Source organism: Neoarius graeffei, chromosome 4 (genome assembly GCF_027579695.1).
Source record: "Neoarius graeffei isolate fNeoGra1 chromosome 4, fNeoGra1.pri, whole genome shotgun sequence".
NCBI lineage: Eukaryota > Metazoa > Chordata > Actinopteri > Siluriformes > Ariidae > Neoarius > Neoarius graeffei.
This window is the reverse complement of record NC_083572.1, coordinates 1,837,220-1,860,260: the sequence shown is the minus strand read 5'-3', so window position 1 is coordinate 1,860,260 and position 23,041 is coordinate 1,837,220. Positions and strand designations below refer to the sequence as shown.

The 23,041-nt window shown below is 41.7% G+C and overlaps 2 protein-coding genes across 3 annotated transcripts; one reads left to right on the top strand and one right to left on the bottom strand.

Moving 5' to 3' along the window:
- Positions 1–1,166: 1,166 nt before the first annotated feature.
- On the top strand, positions 1,167–11,662 carry atad5b (ATPase family AAA domain containing 5b). 2 transcript variants are annotated; one of them, XM_060918066.1, is made up of 14 exons: positions 1,167–1,895; positions 2,619–2,748; positions 2,855–3,179; positions 4,449–4,534; positions 4,663–4,805; positions 4,896–5,031; positions 5,355–5,519; positions 7,331–7,431; positions 7,777–7,870; positions 8,982–9,046; positions 9,139–9,324; positions 9,431–10,053; positions 11,066–11,215; positions 11,409–11,662. In XM_060918066.1, exons 1-14 carry the CDS (start codon positions 1,383–1,385, stop codon positions 11,485–11,487), a joined length of 2,796 nt encoding a protein of 931 aa, XP_060774049.1. In that variant the 5' UTR covers positions 1,167–1,382; the 3' UTR covers positions 11,488–11,662. The 2 variants fall into 2 exon arrangements, with proteins under 2 accessions (XP_060774049.1, XP_060774048.1); XM_060918065.1 differs by having other exon boundaries at positions 1,167–1,901.
- A 797-nt stretch (positions 11,663–12,459) lies between these two features.
- tefm (transcription elongation factor, mitochondrial) lies at positions 12,460–22,995 on the bottom strand. Its single transcript, XM_060918064.1, has 4 exons — positions 22,885–22,995; positions 13,920–14,398; positions 13,170–13,319; positions 12,460–13,076 (listed from the first exon to the last, which is right to left on the bottom strand). Exons 1-4 carry the CDS (start codon positions 22,925–22,927, stop codon positions 12,645–12,647), a joined length of 1,104 nt encoding a protein of 367 aa, XP_060774047.1. The 5' UTR covers positions 22,928–22,995; the 3' UTR covers positions 12,460–12,644.
- Positions 22,996–23,041: the final 46 nt, after the last annotated feature.

Genomic DNA, 23,041 nt, shown 5'->3' with positions numbered 1-23,041 from the left:
TCAGTTCAGAAGCCTGCATCTCTGATGGTATGGGGTTGCATTAGTGCGTGTGGCATGGGCAGCTTACACATCTGGAAAGACCCCATCAATGCTGAAAGGTATATCCAGGTTCTAGAGCAACATATGCTCCCATCCAGGCGATGTCTCTTTCAGGGAAGACCTTGCATTTTCCAACATGACAATGCCAAACCACATACTGCGTCAATTACAGCATCATGGCTGTGTAGAAGAAGGGTCCGGGTACTGAACTGGCCAGCCTGCAGTCCAGATCTTTCACCCATAGAAAACATTTGGCGCACCATAAAACGGAAGATACGACAAAAAAGACCTAAGACAGTTGAGCAACTAGAATCCTACATTAGACAAGAATGGGTTAACATTCCTATCCCTAAACTTGAGCAACTTGTCTCCTCAGTCCCCAGACGTTTACAGACTGTTGTAAAGAGAAAAGGGGATGTCTCACAGTGGGAAACATGGCCTTGTCCCAACTTTTTTGAGATGTGTTGTTGTCATGAAATTTAAAATCACCTAATTTTTCTCTTTAAATGATACATTTTCTCAGTTTAAACATTTGATATGTTTCTATTCTGAATAAAATATGGAATTTTGAAACTTCCACATCATTGCATTCCGTTTTTGTTTACAATTTGTACTTTGTCCCAACTTTTTTGGAATCGGGGTTGTAATAGATTAAAAAAATCATAAATGCTTTTAAGTGATTTTATTAATTAATTTTATTAATTAATTTATTTTATTTATTAATTCCTACTCTAGCATTATATTAAAATCTTAGAGAATACGTTTTATTTAGGAATCTTGATTTTTTTTCCCATTGGTCTAATAGATCTTTTTAACTGTTTATATTTTAAACTATTTTTTTTGAACACTTATCTTGGAGTAATGAGAATGAGGTGGTGACGTCACCCTGATTCCGGAAGTAAAAATTCCCATTCGTTTCAGTAATCTTTTTTTTTTAAACAGCTCACTTTAATCTTTTAAATATTCTGGTAGTAATATAGTCATTTTTATTTTTATAATATTTACTTTTCATTACGCGTTTTTTTTTTTTTTTTTACCTTCGCTATAGTTATTACATCTCGCGAGTTACGTTACGGACGTCTTGACGTCATCACTCAGCCGTGTTGTAATTGGTCAGTCTGATATGAACGTCTCCGGTGCGAAGGCGCGAGCATTACAAAACACCAGTTAGTTTCCTGAAGAAGTTTTCAGTTTATTTTTATGGTTTTCAGAGCAGAATAAAAGGGATTCAGTCAGAAGATTTCCTAAAGATATTGTTAAATTAAGAGGCTTAAGTGCCGCAGTGTGTGTTTACTCGTTAGAGTGAGGAAAATGAAGTGGAGTTCTCCTTCCTTCCTTCCAAAATGGCGTCCTGTACAGAGCCCTCAGTCAGGTCTTCCTGCAGCTCACTGAGCTTTACAGGGGATGAGAAACGTGTCAGAGGTGAGAAGATCCAGGAGCAGAGTAGCACTGAGAAACCAAACATCAACAGACTGAAAAGAGCAAAAAGAACCAAAAAGTCTGATGTGGTGTTGAGTGAGTGTAAAGTAATGAGACCTGAAGTCACAGGTGATGATGAGAAACGTTCACACGCATCCACCATGAAGAAAACTAGACCTCTGACCCCCCACAGCACACAGTGTTCTCCTCCAAAGCAAGGCCTCCTCCTCCACCTCATGGAGACATCTCTAGGACAGAATAAACTTGAAGTCAAGTCAGAACTCGGCGCTTCTTCTCTTCACCAGACATCCATCCTCGCAGATGAGGCTCAAGGTCCGAGTGGATCCCGTGCAGAAAGACGTGAACATGAAGAGAGCGAAAACGACACTGTGCTGAACGCTTGTTCCAAATCAACACCGGCGTCACTGAGTCACCAGGTGCGGGTGAGGCTCCAACGCCAGAGACAGGAGGCAGAGTTACTGTCCCCAGCCTGAAGTTAATTAGTTTCCTATAACAGCATGTCCCCGAGCGTTTTATCCCATCAAACACGCTCTCGCCAACATGTCAGCTGCAGACATAAACAGCCGTTCCCTCCCCAGCCTCTGTTTTGTCTTTTAATCTCTTGATATTAATAAGACAAAAGCACGTCTGTGAAGATTCTCAGTCATCCAGGTCATAGTAAACTGTGGGTGGTAAAAGAGAGCAACTGGACTTGCTTGAAGATTCTTGAAGACGTTTCACCTCTCATCATTAAGAAGCCTTTCGGATGAGAGGTGAAACGTCTTCAAGCAAGTCCAGTTGCTCTCTTTTACCACCCACAAGACAAAAGCAGCATTATTTTCGCTTTATTATTTTAAACTTAGTTACATCTTTACCTCTGATACTGGAGACTCCCTTCATCAGTGTTAATCAATAAACGTCTCCATCAATCCTTTTAAACTCATCAGTGGAGCGTCTACTGTACACATCCCTGTGAGTGAGGTGTTACTATAGAAACGATAACGTATTATATAACCAATGCATTAATATAAACCTGCACTATTGTCTGAGCTGCTGTTCTAGAGAATTAATCAACACCTGACCAATTAGAGTCCAGACCTGGACAGCGCTGTGGTATGTCATCATACATATAGCTTTGTAATGTTTTGTTCTCTCATCAGTTTCAGACCTCAGCTGAGTTCTTTAAAGAACTCACAGCTCACACCCAAGAGGAAGTTCTGAAGCAGATCCATGATCAGAACCCACACTTTCCGGTTCGACACGTGTTCCAGACGCTGTTGAAGAGACTTGGTGAGTTTGGATAAAATAATTACTTTGAATGAAAAGATTAAACACAAAGCAAAGTGTGATTGAAGCTGCTTTTGGTTCTTCGGTCAAGTTTCTCAATTTCTTTCAGGTGATCGTAAAAGTGGCTCGGTCATCCCAGTGGCAGGAAAGAGGAAACAGGAAGTAGAATCTCACAGTGACGGACGTCTTCGCAAACGCCAGCACACGAGTCAGGACGAGTCTGAGATCAGAAACGGGTCAGATGGTCGTGTGAACTCTCGATATGGAGCAATCAGCAGGAACAGACTGAGGAGGAAACAACCGCGTGTGCAGAACACAGCCCTGGACGAGGGACATGCAACACATGACGATGACATGCCCTGGACGGAGAAATATCGTCCTCGGAGCGCTGATGAAGTCGTGGGGAACTCGGCCGCAGTGAAGAAACTGTACAGGTGAGGAGTGATAATCAGGTCCACAAAACTATCACCATATCGTTATCAGAAGCACAGAACATTTTATAAAAATTCTACTCCATCAATATGGGAAAAACATGAGAGACACAATAGCCACCGTGTCTGAAAAATATCATTTTTATGATAATATTATTGGCACAGATTTAAAATTAATATCAGCTCATGCCCAGTGTCAGGTTTATGCATCATCATTTTATTTATTATTTATATTTAAATGAGAATAATTTCACAATCCACCAATCAGTGAACACCTCGACACCGACAAACACAAAACCCAAAAACGCTGTGGAATATAATGTAATAAATAAATAATGCAGTGTCATTAATTTGTTCAAATTTCATTTTAATCCTGCAGCTCACTTTTCAGCACAAGACTGTGTAGGTATAAAAATATGAATAGATCTAAAAAGCAGAAATAATATATTATTATTAGATTAATATAATCCTTGATCATTTATAAAACATCGTAATATAACTTTAAACATTAAAATACAGCCTTGAATAATGTCTTAGTATAATTTTAAATAATTGTTAATTTCTGAAAGGTGCTGTTTAAAAACAATTATAATACATCTTTAAATTACTATTTTATTTCATTTTGAAATAAAATAATAGTTTTTATAAAAACATTTTTGTATCTTCTATTTATGAAAATCTTGAATTATTATTTACAAAAAATAAAAAATCTTTTTGATTCCAAATATAATACTTTTTATATCAAAATAAAATCTCAAGTAATTTATATTGTAAAATATCACTACAGAATATTTAAATTAATATTTTCTAAATTGTTTTTAATTTTTTAATTATTATTTTAGTAATAAATTATTTAAAATGGTATTCTAGAGTAATGGATTTAATTTAATAAACTTCTAGTGTAGGCTAAAAGAATGTCTTGGAAAGTTTAATTGACATAATTAGCTTAATTATAATTGATGTACTCAATTAAAATAATTAATAATAATATTATTAACATAGAAGAAGAAGAAGAATTTTCATAAATCTAAATACTTTTTTAATCCCAAATAAAATCATAACTTCAAGTAAACTTCACAATAAAAAAAGTTAGTTAATAATTTTTATTTTAACGCATCACAGTACAGTATTAAATATTTTTAAATATTACTTTAAAAATTTATTCTTGAGTAATTTCTGTTCATTTTATTTATTGAAAAAAATTTTAATATCGACTCGGAGAATCCCTGGTCATTTTTGTTTAATCTCGTTTCCTTGTTGCCGTGGTGACAGCTGGCTGAAGGAGTGGAGGATAAGAGCAGATGTGGAGGAGAGGAGGAAAAGACGAGAGGAGCGTCAGATGAAGGAGGAGAGCGATGGTAACACACACACACCCACACACACCATCATCATCATCAGCTCGATGCAGTGTGATGAATTAGACTTGCGTGTGTGCATGAGGTTAAATTGGTGGCCATACATAGCAACTTCCTGTTCCTGGGTTCAGGGTCGTGGGATCGCGGGGATTTCAAAGGCGACCCGCTGATGGAGTGTGAGGGTGAGCTGTGTAACACACTGCTGATCCACGGACCCACAGGAGCAGGAAAGAGTGCAGCCGTGTTCGCCTGTGCAGAGCAGCTGGGGTTTAAGGTACGCACACACACACGCACATATTAAGCTTACAGTATACTCATTTTAAAGTTCTTGATGTAAGCTCAGTGTGTGTGTGTGTGTGTGTAGGTGTTGGAGGTGAACAGCTCATCCCTGCGCTCTGGTCGTCTTGTCCTGTCTCAGCTCAGAGAGTCGACTCAGTCTCACCAGGTGGGGGCGCCACAGTGCTCCGCCTCTCTCACACGCACACCTGCTGCAGCGTCCCGTGAGTTCACACACATTCACCGTCTCCACTGTGTGTATTCGATCACTTCCCCATCACCTGTTTATAATGTAATGGACGATCTCCATTGTTTAAAGCGCTATATAAATAAAATTAAACTGAATAAGTCGTACGTCTGATGTTCATAAAAGTGTAAAATCCTTTCGGTGGAATTTTTAATGCACAAAAACAAAACAAAGCCCTTTACCACTTCCTGTTTATATCTACAACCTTTCACTATCCTGAACGTTTTAATTTTACATGTCTGACTGAGCACTGAACCAGGGTTTCATGTGAAATATAAATGTAAAATGTGTGGTTTTTAGGAGAAGCTGCTCCACAGAAATCCGTCTCCTCCTGCAGAAAACCGTCAGCGATCCCTCGAGCTGCTTCCAGAAAGAAACGTGTCACTGCGCAGAAGTCCGTCACTCTGACACATTACTTTAGGAAAAGTGGAAAACTGGTCAGCTCTGAACTTCAAGAGACAAGAGGTGTGTGTGTGTGCGTCTATACACACACACAGTGCTGAGCGTAAATGAGTGCACCCCCTTTGAAAAGTAACATTTTAAACAATATCTCAATGAACACAAACAATTCCCAAAATGTTAAAAAGACAGTTTAATATAACATCTGTTTAACTTATAACATGAAAGTAAGGTTAATAATATAATTTAGATTACACATTTTTTCAGTTTTACTCAAATTAGAGTGGTGCAAAAATGAGTACACCCCACAACAACAACTACTCCATCTAGCACTTTGTATGGCCGCCATGATTTTTAATGACAGCACCAAGTCTTCTAGGCATGGAATGAACAAGTTGGCGACATTTTGCAACATCAATCTTTTTCCATTCTTCAACAACGACCTCTTTTAGTGACTGGATGCTGGATGGAGAGTGATGCTCAACTTGTCTCTTCAGAATTCCCCATAGGTGTTCGATTGGGTTCAGATCAGGAGACGTACTCGGCCACTGAATCACTTTCACCCTGTTCTTCTTCAGAAATCCAACAGTGGCCTTAGATGTGTGTTTAGTCATGTTGGAAAAGTGCACGACGACCAAGGGCACGGAGTGATGGTAGCATCTTCTCTTTCAGTATAGAGCAATACATCTGTGAATTCATGATGCCATCAATGAAATGCAGCTCCCCGACACCAGCAGCACTCACGCAGCCCCACATAAGGACACTGCCACTACCATGTTTCACTGTAGGCACCAGGCATTTTTCTTTGTATTCCTCACCTTTGCGACGCCATACAGTTTTGAAGCCATCAGTTCCAAAAACATTTATCTTGGTCTCATCACTCCAGAGTATAGAGTCCCAGTAGTCTTCATCTTTGTCAGCATGGGCCCTGGCAAACTCTAGGCGGGCTTTTTTTGTGCCTGGGCTTTAGGAGAGGCTTCTTTCGTGGACGGCATCCATGCATGCCATTCCTCTGCAGCGTACGCCGTATTGTGTCACAGGAAATAGTCACCCCAGTTTGGCTTTCTACTTCTTTAGATAACTGCAGTGAACTTGCATGCCGATTTTCTTCAACCCTTCTCATCAGAAGACGCTCCTGTCGAGGTGTTAACTTCCGTGGACGACCTGGACGTCTCTGTGAGATGGTTGCAGTTCCATCTTTCTTAAATTTTTGTACCACTTTTGCGACAGTATTCTGACTGATATGTAAAGCTTTGCTGATCTTCTTGTAGCCTTCACCTTTGTGGTGTAAAGAAATTATTTTCTTTGGGGAATTCTGAAGAGACAAGTTGAGCATCACTCTCCGTCCAGCATCCAGTCACTAAAAGAGGTCGTTGTTGAAGAATGGAAAAAGATTGATGTTGCAAAATGTCGCCAACTTGTTCATTCCATGCCTAGAAGACTTGGTGCTGTCATTAAAAATCATGGAGGCCATACAAAGTGCTAGATGGAGTAGTTGTTGTTGTGGGGTGTACTCATTTTTGCACCACCATAATTTGAGTAAAACTGAAAAAATGTGTAATCTAAGTTATATTATTAACCTTACTTTCACGTTATAAGTTAAACAGATGTTATATTAAACTTTTGTCTTTTCAACATTTTGGAAATTGTGTTCATTGAGATATTGTTTAAAATGTTACTTTTCAAAGGGGGTGCACTCATTTACGCTCAGCACTGTATATATATGTATGTATACAATATATTGCAGTACTCAACAAAAATATTGGCACCCTGATTTTTATTTGTTCCTTATTTTGGAATAATTTTTCCATTATTTATGAAGAGATTCCACATAAATATTTCTACATAAAATGAAAGTAAGTTTTGGTCTGTTACAGCTGCTGCTGATGTCACAGTTGACGAGTCTGAGTTTAATAAAGATGGTGCATTGGACAAAAAGGACAAGACAGCGGCGATATCTCTCATTCTGTTTGAGGAGGTAAATTCTGGCTTGTGATTGGTTGGAAGGTGTTGATTAATTTTCTATAACAGCAGTTCTGGCAGTAGTTGTTGTTCCTATAGTAACAGCTCGTTCACAGTGACTGGTATAGTGAATGCTCTACATAAACAGATTCGTTATGTAACAGTTTATAGCTGCTGTAATGAGCTGTTATGGGAAAATAATCAACTTCAGGGTGATAACGGTAACTCAGTAATGTAATAACTTTCCTATATAGAGTATTGACCCATATGTAATTATGGGTCCTGCTACATTTTACAGATATTATTTATGACATCATGTTTAATTCTGTCCTGATTTGTAAGATCGGTTTGCTCGCTGCAGGTCGATATCGTTTTCCAGGAGGACGTGGGTTTTCTCAGAGCCGTAAAGTCTTTAATGAGCACAACCAAGAGACCAATCATCCTGACCGCCAACGGTGAGCTCCAGAACCTTCCAGAAATCCATTTCAATGAAAATAAAATAGATACAGTCACTGTACATTAGAGTACATTTTGTCTCTCCCAGTATTTTATGCTTAATCATTATATAATAATAAGTTTTGTAAACCTGAACCAAATATAAAATTCAAGCCTCGCGCCACTCCCACAAAACACCATAAAAGGCAAAGAGACCTGAAAACAACAAAATGGTGATTATAATAGCGTCAGCTCTTATAGACACACCCTAACCCGTCCTCCTTGAATAAGGTACCGTTACTTTTGTCCTAATTGAATGGCTAGTCTTATTTATTTTGGAATTGCTTTCTTTCAAGTAATTCAAGTGAAACGGCACAAAATTTGAGTTTAATAAATGTGTCTCTAACTGATTTAAACTTGACAACGTAATCCGTATATAAAGTCACAGGAACTCGGCAACTATTAGTTATTAGGCATGTAATGATTTCTCCTACAACGATAAATCACAATACAGATTTATGGCTATTGAAATTGATGAAATAAAAAATGAATGGTGATTATTATCAGGCTGTGTAACCTCTTGGTTTTTTTTCCAGCTGTAATTGCGTTGTTCAGACAGCAGACTGCACAGTAACATAAAATAGCTGGAATATATGTGACTTCACTGTAGGTGGAAGTAACACAGCTCTAGTTTTGCTGCATTACACAAAAAACAGATGTAAAACATGAAAGAGCTGCTGTGCGATTGTGTACAAATAGAGTTAAAAAGAAAGCAGAGCTCTCTTTTTTTTTACAGGCTGCTGAAAGATAAAGAGAAACAAATGGAGGCAGAACAAATGTTTATAAATGTTTATTAAGAAAAGGAATATTTAACTTTTTTTTTCATTTTTAATAAAAGGAATATTTCAGTTAATAGACTATTATTATATTTCTAAATATGTATAATAGTCAAAACTCTTTCACATTCGCTAGCTTGTTGCTAACAAAAAGTGAACATGGAGGCATCCGTGGTTTTTTCCACCACTTTGTAGCCCCGAACTGTCTGCTGAAGAATTTGTATTATTAGGTGTAATTGAAAGAAAGTGAGAAAGTGTTGTTTGTACATTTATACTGCGGTGTTGCGTTTTGCAGATCCGTCGTTTGGCAAGTCGTTTGACGGTCATTTTGAGGAGATCCGTTTCAGAACTCCTGCAGTGGTAAAGCAAACACTGAACAAGTCTATACACTTGAGACTACACAGTAAATATCAATTACTAATTAAAGACGTGTGTGTGTGTGTGTGTGTAAGGAGACCATTGTGAGCTACCTGCAGTGTGTGTGTGTGGTAGAGAGGGTGAAGCCAGACCCAGAGCACATCCGCTTCATGCTACAGGAGAATAACGGAGACGTGAGGCGGAGTTTGTTAGAGCTGGAGTTGTGGGCGAGAAGTGGAGCTGGAAGCACACACCACCATCTACACAACAGAGCACTCACTGTGAGGGTTATAAACACAAACACACATGTTCACACCTTTTTATACACAAATTTATACTTGTGTGTGTGTGTGTGTGTGTGTGTGTTTTCTCTCTGGGTTGTTATAGTGTAGGTCCTACGCTGAGCTGGAAAGCAGCAGGTGTGCGGAGGTGCTGGTGGATAGCTGGCGAAAAGGGCGGAGCCTGCTCTACTCAAACCTGGATCTTCTTTTAGCCCCACCCACTGTTGAAAAAGTAGATCAAAGCACTTTTGATCAAATTACAATTTGCACAACGTTTCAAAAGGAAGCGATTAAATCTCCACCCAGCTCGAGAAACCGTTCCAGACTGCAAGTTAAGAGACACCTTCTCAAAATCAAGCACTCAGAATCTGCGCTCCCATTGGACAGATTCAAACGGATGAACCAATCAGCTGCAGAGGCTGGAGGTTTTTCTAAGGTGGACTCTCTTGCACATCTTTTTGACACCATGTCTTTCATGGACTCGTATCTTTCCCAGCAGCCATGTTGTAAATCTGGACCTCTGGGAGTCAAAATGGCTGACGGTTTGCTGGACGAGCCTAGAGAAGAAGCAGATGTGGAGATGAGGACACGCAGTTTGGAGAGATGTTATGAGATCCTGGCGGTGGTGGAGGGTTTGGGGTTCCACAGGTGCAGAATGGAGGCGTGTCCAATGAAACAAGGGAATCAGGACATGATGGGAGGAGATAAAAACAAAACAAGGAAATTAAGGTTTGGATCTAATTTATCCAGTTTCAATATCAATCAACATGAATTTTTATGAAGATTCAGAAAAATATATAACTACCAGTAACTTCCAGGGGTAATTTTCGCCAGCTAGCAATCTCCTGTGGAAACTTTAGCTGATTAGCGATAAATCCCTGTGGAAACTTTTGCTGATTAGTGATAACCTCCTGTGAAAACTTTAGCATAATTCCTGTGGTAACTTCAGCTGATTAGCGAAAAACTTTTGTGGAATTGTGGAATTTCAGCTGATTAGTGATAAACTCTTATGGTAACTTTAGCATAATAACGAAAAAATTCCTGTAGTAACTTTAGCTGATTAGCGATAACTTCCTGTGGTAATTTCAGCTGATTAGTGATAACTTCCTGTGGTAACTTTAGCTGATTAGCGATAAACTTTTGTGGAATTTCAGCTGATTAGCGATAAACTCTTGTGGTAACTTTAGCATAATAACAAAAAAATTCCTGTGGTAACTTTAGCTGATTAGCGATAACTTCCTGTGGTAATTTCAGCTGATTAGTGATAACTTCCTGTGGTAACTTTAGCTGATTAGCGATAAACTCCTGTGGTAATTTCAGCTGATTAGTGATAACTTCCTGTGGTAACTTTAGCTGATTAGCGATAAACTCCTGTGGTAATTTCAGCTGATTAGTGATAACTTCCTGTGGTAACTTTAGCTGATTAGCGATAAACTTTTGTGTAATTGTGGAATTTCAGCTGATTAGCGATAAACTCTTGTGGTAACTTTAGCATAATAACGAAAAAATTCCTGTAGTAACTTTAGCTGATTAGCAATAAACTCCTGTGGTAACTTTAGAAAAGTGGCAGTAATAGTTTGGACAAAATGGCTGCCTGAAAATCATTTTTCTCACCATTAAAAAAAAAAAAAAACAGTACATTCTCAAACTGGGCATTTTATGGAATATAAATATATAAATGTTAAACCTGGGCACAGGGCTAACGCAGCATGATGCTAACGTTCTCTTTCTCCTGTTTCAGTGCGCAGAAGCGTGGTGAAGTCGTACACAAAGTGCTGTGCAGTAAAGCGTTCCGATGTCACGGTAATCGGACGGCGATACTGACGGATTATCTGCCCTGTGTGCGTTTTATCTGCAGAGAGCAGGACGCCGAGCGGCAGCCGGAGCTCAGGTAGTGTTTAATCTTACACACACACCACAAAGCCCAGCAGTGACGCTGCTGAGGGCTGCGTACCAGATCATACATATATAAAACAATTTAATATTCTAAACAGCACTGAAGCGGTACCACAAATCATTTTTTTGATATTTATTGATCAACAGATTTGGTGACATTTTTATTTTACTTGTGTTTTTGCTGACAGATTTTCTCACTACCTCAGAGATATCGGACTGCGTCTCCCAAAAAGCATCCTCAACCTTCTAGCATCTCCACTACACTGAAGTGTTTATAATAATTAAAATAATAATCATGTTTATTAATATATACATTCTATTGTCAGCGCGCGCGCACATGATTTTTTTTCTCCATTTCATTTCAGCATATTGTTTGCAGTCCAGTAAACGTGTGTATGCCGTCTACTTATATGTGAATAATAAATTAACTTTTATGAAGATATGTTTATGAATTGATAATCATAAATATGATGTGTATGTAGTTTAGGTGCTGCAAAAGCAGAGTAAATAAATAAGAGGCTCAGTAAGTGTCAAAAAATTCATATAATGTTTTTAAAAAGTATATATCTAAAAATGTTCCTGAAAACAATTTTATATAAATATACATTTATATAAAGCACACTGTAAAAGACCCTGAATGTGCTGATCTATTGTGTTTGTTTTTTTTAAAACACACGAGCCAATCAGAACGCAGTGGGCGTGTCTAGGATATTTTTGCATCTTGCTTTTACTTGTCACTTTTTGATGAAATTGACTCTTATTGTATGCAATAATGCATTTACATGCTATACTATATTATTTATAAAGCTGTTATATGGTTAAGCAGCATCATGAAGTATTCTGCTGTGAGAAAATAATGGCACCCCATCTAAGTCTAAGGTCCTTCCCGCACATCGGGTGGCGCCAATCTCCATTTCTGTAACCCTCAGCCTCTCGCCTATTACATAGCTAGGGTTATAGTGGGGGGGCGTGTCCTCTGGTAACCGCGAGAGTTTGACTCCCTACTCACATCTGTATTGTAGCGTGCCTTGCCAGATGGCAGCAGGTACCATTTTTTATGATGGTCTTTGGTATGACCCGACCGCGAGTAGAACTCACGATCTCCTGATCGAGAGGCGGACACGCTAATCTCTAGGCCAACTCGCGGTACAATGACACCCCATCACCTAATCTAATTTCAGTTCCACTCCTGTATCATTGCTTATGAAATAAACAGTCTGGAGTCGCAGGAGTCATACAGACACTAGGAGAAAGTTGTTTATTGTAGAAAAATAAGTGAAGGTCTTGACCGCAAACAACTTCTCCAGGAACATGCTGAATATTGTTTTTACCATATACTTTAAATCAGGTCCATTTGAGAGACAGTATGAAGACACATCTTTTAAAGTTCCTTAAGAGTTTCTCAAAACACACACACACACGGCTCAGTGTGAGGTTGTGAGCAGCTCGTAGAAGGCGACGGCCTGCAGCAGGGCGTCACACATCTCCTGTCTTTTGTTCCTGGTGCTGAAGTGGAACGCACTGCTGTAGCGCACTAGCAGTTCATTTGGGAAGATCACACGTGGTATCTTCTTCATCGCCGACTCCGCCATCATCATCCTCACCACCTCGGCGCCACTCGTTCGGCTCTCACCCACGATCAGGCCGAAGTGGCGTCCCACGGCAGTGCGCATCATGTTGAGCACGCTGGGCGGCGCCCCGGCATCTCTCCTGGCGCTAAGCAGAGCGAACAGCATGGCCTCCACCGTGCGCAGGTGAACCACGACCGGGAACAGCGCCGTGTTCTGCACCGACACGCTCGGCTTCTCCACCACATAGAAATCCGCCGTCGGCAGGTTCGACACCACGCTGCTCACCTGAGTGAGGAAATGTTTTATAAAAATGGAAAAATCTGGCACGTGCTATATCGGTTTACTAAATTGTCTAACATCAGCACTGTTATATCTTACATCATCCAGATAACTGGAGGCCATGTAGGTGCCTTTCATGAAGCTGTGACAGTCCTGCTGCTGCCACTCTAACACCGTCATCGCCCGGTCCATGTGTGTCCACGCTATTCTGTTCGGCCCACACACAATGGACACGATGGAGCTGGCATGCTGCAACATAACGGGAGAAGAAAATAAAATCATTCTTATTAAAGAAGCAGTGATATCCACATTATCTCAGTTTATGAAATTGTGAGAATTCTGAGGAGGACGTGTGATGAAAATATTCACAACTGCTACCCCAGCAGCCTGCTTTCAAATAGAACACAGCAGTAAAGACTATTTTTCAAAACAGTTACATCATGATGCGCATTCCTGAGATTCATGAGTGTGTTAGTAAACTATCACATCACAATATACATAATATATTCTGAAAATAGACACTTTTCCACTGCAAAAACTCTTACATTATCACTTGAGGATTTACTTCCTGTTCCAGAGGTTGTTTTCTGTGAACTAGGAACTCTAAGGGGCGGAGTTCACTGTTTTTAACAGCACTGATTGGTTATCTGTGGTGAAGCTGATTTAAAAAGGTACAGCATATACCTTTATTTTGACGCATTCGCAATAACAGTATTGAATATTACGATTATATGCGATATCGTGATTTATCAAATAATCAATAATCACCAACCAAGTGATCTGATATGATTACAAATTAAAGCAACACTGAATCCTGGAATAACATCCATACTCGGGCTGCTCTCTCACCTCTAACAGCGCCTTGTCCACTTCAGGTCTGATGAACTTGGCGAGATGAATCTTCCCCTTCCTTTTCTCCTTCTTCTCTCCTGGATACAGAATGGAGTTGAACGCCACAACGGCGCTCTTGTGCTTTAACAGCGGCACGTTCACGACACTCTCCAGATCCTTAAACGGTCCGTTCCTGATCCGGTACTCAATAATGTTGGCTGATTTTCGTCCTCGGAGCATTTTGACGGCGGTGAGCTCAGACTCTGAGCCTGTGTTGAGGAGCTGCAGGATGGTGTCTCGCTGCTCCGGGGTATACAGTGAATCCAGTGTGGCATCGTCGTCATGTCTGCACTGAGGTTCTGCAGGTTCATCATGCAGAACATTGAGGTATAGGTTTGTGGCTGGGATTCGAGTCCTCCAGCAGTAGGTGCATTGCAGGAAGCGGGGCGAGAACTCGGGTAGGGGATTCAGACGACGACACAGCAGCCTGTAATGTCCTGTAGAGCAGATTATATTGAATGGAACAATCATGACATGAGAAACAGCACTGGATTACTGGAGAGGTTTTAATGCAACATTTTATTTTTGAACGCTGGAGATCCTGTGAAGGACTATTTTCAGTGAAAGAGTAGTAATAATAATAATAATTTAAATTTATATAGCACTTTTCACAAACCCAAGGACGCTTAACACAGGAGGTACATCTTCGTTTGGATCCCCCCATACACATTTAACATAAAATATGAGTTCACCCAGCGCCGTTTCTATTGCTTCGTGAAAGAATCCATTCCACTTGATCGATAAGAGAATCCACAGACCACTGAACATCTACTCCGGGTTTCCGGGCGCTCCCTACAACAGCTCACCGCGCGCAGGTGAAGCGACTCTCAGCGCGAGCGCAGACATTTTGGTGCAGCTGCTGGAAAGTGGAAGAGGTGACGTCATCCCCATCGCCACCTCACAATGGCTAGCTTTTGCTAAAACCTTATTCTTTTATTATCTGCCCTCAAAATTAACCCTCGGCCTCGTTACATTAATGTTCAACTCAACAATGAAATAAGCTTCGCCTAATGGGGGTATTCCATTATGCTGGATGTTATTTCATTTCATTTTATTCAATTTATTTGATTAGGACATTGCACATTAATAAATACATCAGTAAAAAACATCAATATAAATATGCCAGAGTTAGCATAATTGCTAAATTTCATCCGTTGTCCTAAGGCAGGTATCATAAACCAGACAACAATAAAACAAATACAACATCACAGAACATGCAGACATTATACTCGTACATCACAAAATACATATAAAAGTACAGAAAATAAAACCAAATTCACAATATCTCATCTCATTATCTGTAGCCGCTTTATCCTTCTACAGGGTCGCAGGCAAGCTGGAGCCTATCCCAGCTGACTACGGGCGAAAGGCGGGGTTCACCCTGGACAAGTCGCCAGGTCATCACAGGGCTGACACATAGACACAGACAACCATTCACACTCACATTCACACCTACGCTCAATTTAGAGTCACCAGTTAACCTAACCTGCATGTCTTTGGACTGTGGGGGAAACCGGAGCACCCGGAGGAAACCCACGCGGACACGGGGAGAACATGCAAACTCCGCACAGAAAGGCCCTCGCCGGCCCCGGGGCTCGAACCCGGACCTTCTTGCTGTGAGGCGACAGTGCTAACCACTACACCACCGTGCCGCCCAAATTCACAATATACACCTGGAAATTAAGATCATTAATGGGAGCAGGTCTGACTTATCTTCAGCCACTGTTTAAGGGTCATTTTGAAGGTGTTGATGTTGTCACACAGTCTGATATGAGCTGGCAGTGTATTCCAGGACTGCGTTCCTCTAATGGACACCACCATATGGCTGCATTTAGTTCTACGCCATTTCACTTCACAGTCCCCTTTTGTCAGTGCTCTTGTGTTTACTCGTGAAGATTTTTTCTTTATGAAATCCTGTAAAGGTGGAGGGGCTAGTCCATTCAAAACCTTAAAAATGAGACAGACATCTAAAAACAACTGGTAACTATCAAAGTCCAATATTTGGTATTTCTTAACAATGTTACAGTAGTGGTGATATATGGGCTTTTTATCAAGAACTTTAAGTGTTCTCTTGAAGAGAGACTTAATTGGTTTTAAAATGTTCTCTGATGTGTGTGACCATGTAGTGTAACAGTAGGAAATGTGAGTAAATATCCACATTCCAGGTGGACTGTGAAGGAAAGGGGGATAAAAGTGATGAAGTGGTAGAAATTGTGGAGGCACCAATGTAAGAAGGAGTTCTATCTATAAATCTATTTGTTATACTGATCTGTAAATGTTACTGTAGTACCGCCATTGCATGTAGGTTGACAAAACTGCACTTGTTCATTGTGTGAAGTTCTCTTTTATGTGTCGTTGCTTGACACAGTGTGTTATGAAGACTGCATGATGCCATGCCATTTTTGTTACGAGTATCACCAAATCGGAAAAAAGTAAAACGCACCCACTAAAGTCACTGTTGGTGGTGAACAAAACTGCACCTGTTCATTGTGTGAAAATATGAATATTATTATTTTTTAAACAGACAGTTGAGTGTCACTATTGCTTGGCCCAGTGGCGTGTTGTGCTCCATCTAAAACTAAATAAAAAATGAAACACAAAATAAAAAGTAAAATGCACCCATAAAGTCACTGTTGGTGATAAACTGTTTCACGTTCATCTCATTATCTTGGGCAGAGCAGTGGGTTTAAAAACAGGCTGATGAATATATGGACTCGTTGAATGAGGACTTATTGTTGAGTCTCTAAAATAGTCATTGAATTAAGTGACTTTTGTAGATAAAATTAGGTGTTTAACAACCTGTTAAAAATACACCAGAATGCAGGAAATGGCATCTAATTAATTACAAATGTTCTGGGGGAGGACCCCCACACCCCCCACACATTAAAAATGCTTCTGACGCCCCTGGGTACAGAGCAGGGCTCAAAATTAACTTTTTTTCTTTGTGTCCCCCAGTGGTCCCGAATTCTGTGTTGTATTGTCCCGAATGGAAGCAATAGTGTCCCCATTTTTTTCCTCTCTGAAATAACCAGTGGTTAATATTATCATATGAAGTTACTATTATGGGGGCGGCACGGTGGTGTAGTGGTTAGCGCTGTCGCCTCACAGCAAGAAGGTCCTGGGTTCGAGCCCCGTGGCCGGCGAGGGCCTTTCTGTGTGGAGTTTGCATGTTCTCCCCGTGTCCGCGTGGGTTTCCTCCGGGTGCTCCGGTTTCCCCCACAGTCCAAAGACATGCAGGTTAGGTTAACTGGTGACTCTAAATTGAGCGTAGGTGTGAATGTGAGTGTGAATGGTTGTCTGTGTCTATGTGTCAGCCCTGTGATGACCTGGCGACTTGTCCAGGGTGAACCCCGCCTTTCGCCCGTAGTCAGCTGGGATAGGATCCAGCTCGCCTGTGACCCTGTAGAAGGATAAAGCGGCTAGAGATAATGAGATGAGATGAGTTACTATTATATTTGTAACTATGCGATTTTGAACCCTTTATATCATTTTTACAATAAGTCACAAAACACAAGTGACACATGTCCAATACATCATCTACTTCAAAATTACAGTTATTGCATTTTCAGTTTATTAAAGTTTGGCGATCTCACTGTATGAATAGATACCTGTTTATTTAAAGGGGCCAACTAGCTCATTCAGAAAATGTTTCAACTCCCTACATCTGCAGTACACTTTAGTTGAAAATAAGACCCCTTTTATGTTCATTTCATCTACTTATACCTTGAATATCTGTTGGCACTTATAAGGCCAACTTATCATTTTCACCATTAGCGTTATCCATTTTATGAACTTTCCGTTATCCATTTTATGAACTTTCGCTGCCGAAACGTGGGTGCAAATGTTAGCAACATCAACATAGTGCCAGGTCGTAGCCTAGTTGTGCTGCTGACTGACTAAACTTTCTGAACTAGAAAGACACCAAGAAAACTCACTTATTCTGTTGAACGGTATCTTCCGTCAATATCATCCACATCATTCCTGTTGTATTTTATAATGTGTCTAACAGTTCATTCAGTTGCTAGCGTTGCCTGCAGACCAGGCGATGACACTTTGGATCCTGAAGGTCCCGGAGACGTTATGTCTGGGCTTTCAGTTTCTTCCCCGCGGTCGGTCCGCTTCAGCCACTTCAGCATTTTTGTTCTGGCAAGAGTCGGCGCAGTGTGTGCGGTAGCAATTCCATTCCAAGTCCATATAATGCGGACTCCGGCCGAAGATTCTAGAACAGAATGCGCTGCTCTGTAGCCTACGGATGCAGGTGCATCGAAAGTGTAGCTACTATGTATTTTTTGCTGTTAACATTTTAAAATTAAAATTGACAAATTAGGTGAATGTCTACGTATGTGTTACAGCTTTGTAAATAATATTAATGTAGAACTTTTTTTCTAGATCTATTTTTTTCCATTGTCCCGGGATTGTCCCAGATATGATAATTTTGTGTCCCGATGACATTTTTTATGGTCCCCGGGACGTCGGGACACCGTTAGTTTCGAGCGCTGGTACAGAGGAAAGTTTTCAAGTTGGCTTTGAAGGAAGAGAGAGTGGAAGAGTCACGAAGCGATTGTGGTAATGAGTTCCAAAGTTTAGGAGCAGCAGCACTGAATGATCTGCCACCCATAGATGCCAGTTAAACCGTGGGACAGTCAGAAGTCCACAGACAGAAGATGTGAGGGAGCGGGAGGGACAGTGCAGATGAATTAGCTCACAGAGACAGGAAGGGGCGAAACCATGAAGAGCTTTATAGGTTAAAAGCAAGATTTTGTATTTAATCCGAGCGATAACTGGCAACCAGTGCAGTTGCTGTAAAACAGGAGTGATGTGAGCAGTGCGCTTGGGGAGTGTCAGGACTCGAGCTGCTGAGTTTTGGATGGACTGCAGGCGATTGAGCAATGTGGCAGGGAGACCATAAAAGAGAGAACTGCAATAGTCAAGACGAGAAAAGATAAAACGCATTGACCAACATTTTGGCATCAGTTTCAAAGAGAAAAGGGCGGAGATGTGCAATATTGCAGAGGTGAAAGAATGCATTCTTAGTAATGAGTTTAAAATGGGGTTCAAATGTAAGGGTGGAGTCAAAGAGAACTCCAAGGTTTTTTATAACTTGGGAAGAACTAATAGACACACCGTCAACATCAGTAGTGAAACTGGAGAAGTTCAGAACCTGTCTTTTGGTACCTACTAATAGAACTTCCGTTTTGCTAGCATTAAGTTTAAGGCAGTTCTTATGCAGCCATTGCTCAAGGTCAGTGATGCAAGTCCTTAGCAGCTGGATGAAGGGGTGATAGTGATGTAGATCTGAAATGTCATCAGCATAACAATGAAAGTTAAGGCCATGGTTGCGAATAATCTGGCCTATAGGAGAAACATATAAAAAGAAGGGGATCAAGGACAGAACCCTGAGGCACACCTTCAGCAACAGTAACAGTGGATGATTTATGAACACCAATAGAGATGAACTGTTGCCTGTTTGCTAGATATGACTGAAACCAGGCTAAAGCTAAGCCAGTAATACCAAAAGAAGATAGTCTGGAAACAAGTATCTCATGATGTACAGTGTCAAAGGCAGCTGTGAGGTCCAAGAGGACAAGGACATTGAGATGACCAGCATCAGCTGAGAGCAAGAGGTCATTAACAACTCTTAAGAGAACAGATTCAGTACAACATGCCCAGGAGTGTCTGCAGTTTGCGTACCGGGCAGGTGTTGGTGTGGAAGATGCCATCCTCTACCTGCTACACTGAGCCCACTCGCATCTGGATAAGGGAAATGGCACAGTGAGGATCCTCTTCTTGGACTTCTCGAGTGCCTTCAACACCATCCAGCCCCTATTGCTTCAGGACAAACTGAACAGGATGCGAGTGGACCCCTGCCTGGTCACCTGGATCTCCAGCTACCTCACTGACAGGCCGCAGTACGTCAGGCTGAAGGACATCACGTCTGACACTGTAATTAGCAGCACTGGAGCACCCCAGGGCATGGTGCTGGCCCCTCTTCTCTTCACCCTGTACACCGCGGACTTCTGCTACAACTCGGAGCTGTGTCACATTCAGAAGTTTACCGATGACACAGCCATTGTTGGGTGCATCAGTGATGACAGAGAGGAGGAGTATAGGAGCCTGGTGAGGGACTTTGCTGTGTGGTGCAACAGGAACCATCTGCAGCTCAACACCTCGAAGACCAAGGAGCTGGTCATTGACTTTGGGAGGTCCAGACCAAGGTCACGACCAGTTCTGATCGAGGGAGTCTAGGTGGAGGCTGTGGATTCCTACAGGTACCTCGGGCTGTGGCTGGACAGCAAGCTGGACTGGACTTGCAACACCAAACACTTATACAGGAAGGGACAGAGCAGGCTATACTTCCTCAGGAGGCTGCGGTCCTTTAACATCTGCAAGAAACTCCTGTGGATGTTCTATCAGTCTGTGGTCGCCAGTGTCCTGTTTTACACTGTGGTGTGCTGGGGGGGGGCAGCACATCCAAGAAGGACACATTCAGGCTGGACAAACTGATCAGGCGGGCCGGCTCTGTGGTCGGCATGAAGCTGGACTCTCTGGTGACAGTGGCAGAGAAGAGGTCTATGGACAAACTACTGAACATCATGGACGATGCCAGTCACCCTCTGCACACCGTCATCAGCAACCAGAGGAGCCTGTTCAGTGACAGAATGCTCCTTCCCAAGTGCAGGACGAACAGACTCAAAAACTCCTTTGTCCCTCACACCATCAGACTGTACAACTCCTCTCTGGGGGGGGAGGAGGGGGAACAGGAGGAGCAGTAGCCTAGCCTGACAATAAGCAATACCGGACAATGTGCAATATAATGTGCAATATCTTTCCTGCTCCCCCTCCCACACACACTTACCCTAACCCCACTTCTCCCCCCTCCCCTTCTTTCCCATATCTTCATCTCATCTCATTATCTGTAGCCGCTTTATCCTTCTACAGGGTCGCAGGCGAGCTGGATCCTATCCCAGCTGACTACGGGCGAAAGGCGGGGTTCACCCTGGACAAGTCGCCAGGTCATCACAGGGCTGACACATAGACACAGACAACCATTCACACTCACATTCACACCTACGCTCAATTTAGAGTCACCAGTTAACCTAACCTGCATGTCTTTGGACTGTGGGGGAAACCGGAGCACCCGGAGGAAACCCACGCGGACACGGGGAGAACATGCAAACTCCACACAGAAAGGCCCTCGCCGGCCACGGGGCTCGAAACCCGGACCTTCTTGCTGTGAGGCGACAGCGCTAACCACTACACCACCGTGCCGCCCTCCCCATATCTTATTCTTTTATATTTGTATATGTAAACACTTAATTTATTTTAATTTATCTAGAAGTTTTCTCTATTTCTTTTCTCTGTTTATCTGTAATGATGCTGCTGGAATCTTAATTTCCCTGAGGGAACCCTCCCAAAGGGATCAATAAAGTTTTATCTAATCTAATCTATGCAGATTGCGAAAGCCTGACTGAAAGGGTTCACAGAGATCATTACGAGCCAGGAAAGTATGAAGCTGAGAGGCTACAACTCTCTCCATTACTTTAGCTAAGAAAGGGAGATTAGAGATGGGTCTGTAATTAGAGAGTGAAAGAGGATTCAGACCAGGTTTCTTTAGTATTGGTGTAACTGAAGCAATTTTGAGGGACGTGGGAACTAAAGTGCCTAAAGCAAAACACTGATTAATCATATGAGCAATATAAGGGGAGATAGCAGATACACAGGATTTGATAAGTGCAGTGGGTGCAGGGTCCAGCAGACATGAGGAGGAGGACTTAGTCATGATTTCTGATACTTTAGAAGAATCAACAGGAAAGAAAGCAGCGAGACAGCAGTCAGCTTTATGAAAAAGAGCTACTTGCGAGACAGAAGAATTAATTTCAGAATGAAAGTGTTGGTAAACACTGTCAATTTTATCCATGAAAAGATCCAAAAAAGCCTTTCTATGAAAGTTTGTATGATTTGCAAATATTGCATTTTGTTTAGAGTTATATCCCAACTTTTTTTGAAATCAAGTTTGCACAATACACATCGGGCGGCACGGTGGTGTAGTGGTTAGCGCTGTCACCTCACAGCAAGAAGGTTCTGGGTTCGAGCCCCGTGGCCGGCGAGGGCCTTTCTGTGTGGAGTTTGCATGTTCTCCCCGTGTCCGCGTGGGTTTCCTCCGGGTGCTCCGGTTTCCCCCACAGTCCAAAGACATGCAGGTTAGGTTAACTGGTGACTCTAAATTGAGCGTAGGTGTGAATGTGAGTGTGAATGGTTGTCTGTGTCTATGTGTCAGCCCTGTGATGACCTGGCGACTTGTCCAGGGTGAACCCCGCCTTTCGCCCGTAGTCAGCTGGGATAGGCTCCAGCTCGCCTGCGACCCTGCACAGGATAAAGCGGCTACAGATAATGAGATGAGATGAGACAATACACATCCACGATCTATAATGATTATCCATTTCGGGTCATAGATGAGCTGGAGCAGGTGAGGCAGGTCAATCTATCATATCATTAGATGAGATGAACACTCTGGGAGGAAACTCCACACTAAGGCGCCACTCAGCTGCAAGATTCGAACCCAGAACCTTCTGACTCTGGTCGCAGACACACACAGAGGTCAGCCAGCGAGTGAACTTCTGTAACCTGGGACATCCAAATGAGCTTAAGACTCACTCACTCTTCTGCACTGTTAAATGTGTAAATGTAATGGCCCCCCATGTGCTGCCTTCTGCTCTTAGATGTAAAACAAATAAATGTGAAGTGTGACATGTTTAATGTGTCTTTATTCAAGGCTCTGAGCACGAATAAATAAACTAATCTTGTGTTCGCCAGTGCTGTTCTGGTTATTTCATGTCATATCTAAGGAAACAAAAACACTCAGAATAAGTGAAATGAAGTAGTAAACCTTAACAAACCCCACTGAGCTGTTCTTTCTCTTTACCTGTGAGCAAACCGGAAGTCAGAAGCCGTCTCGCGACCCACATTCTTAATTAATCCTCATGTGTTCGTTAAGAGTGTAACCCAAACATCACCGCCATGTTGTGCCCTCAAGTCCGCCAGCATTACGGTCCGGAGAGGAAACACGATCCGGTGTATTC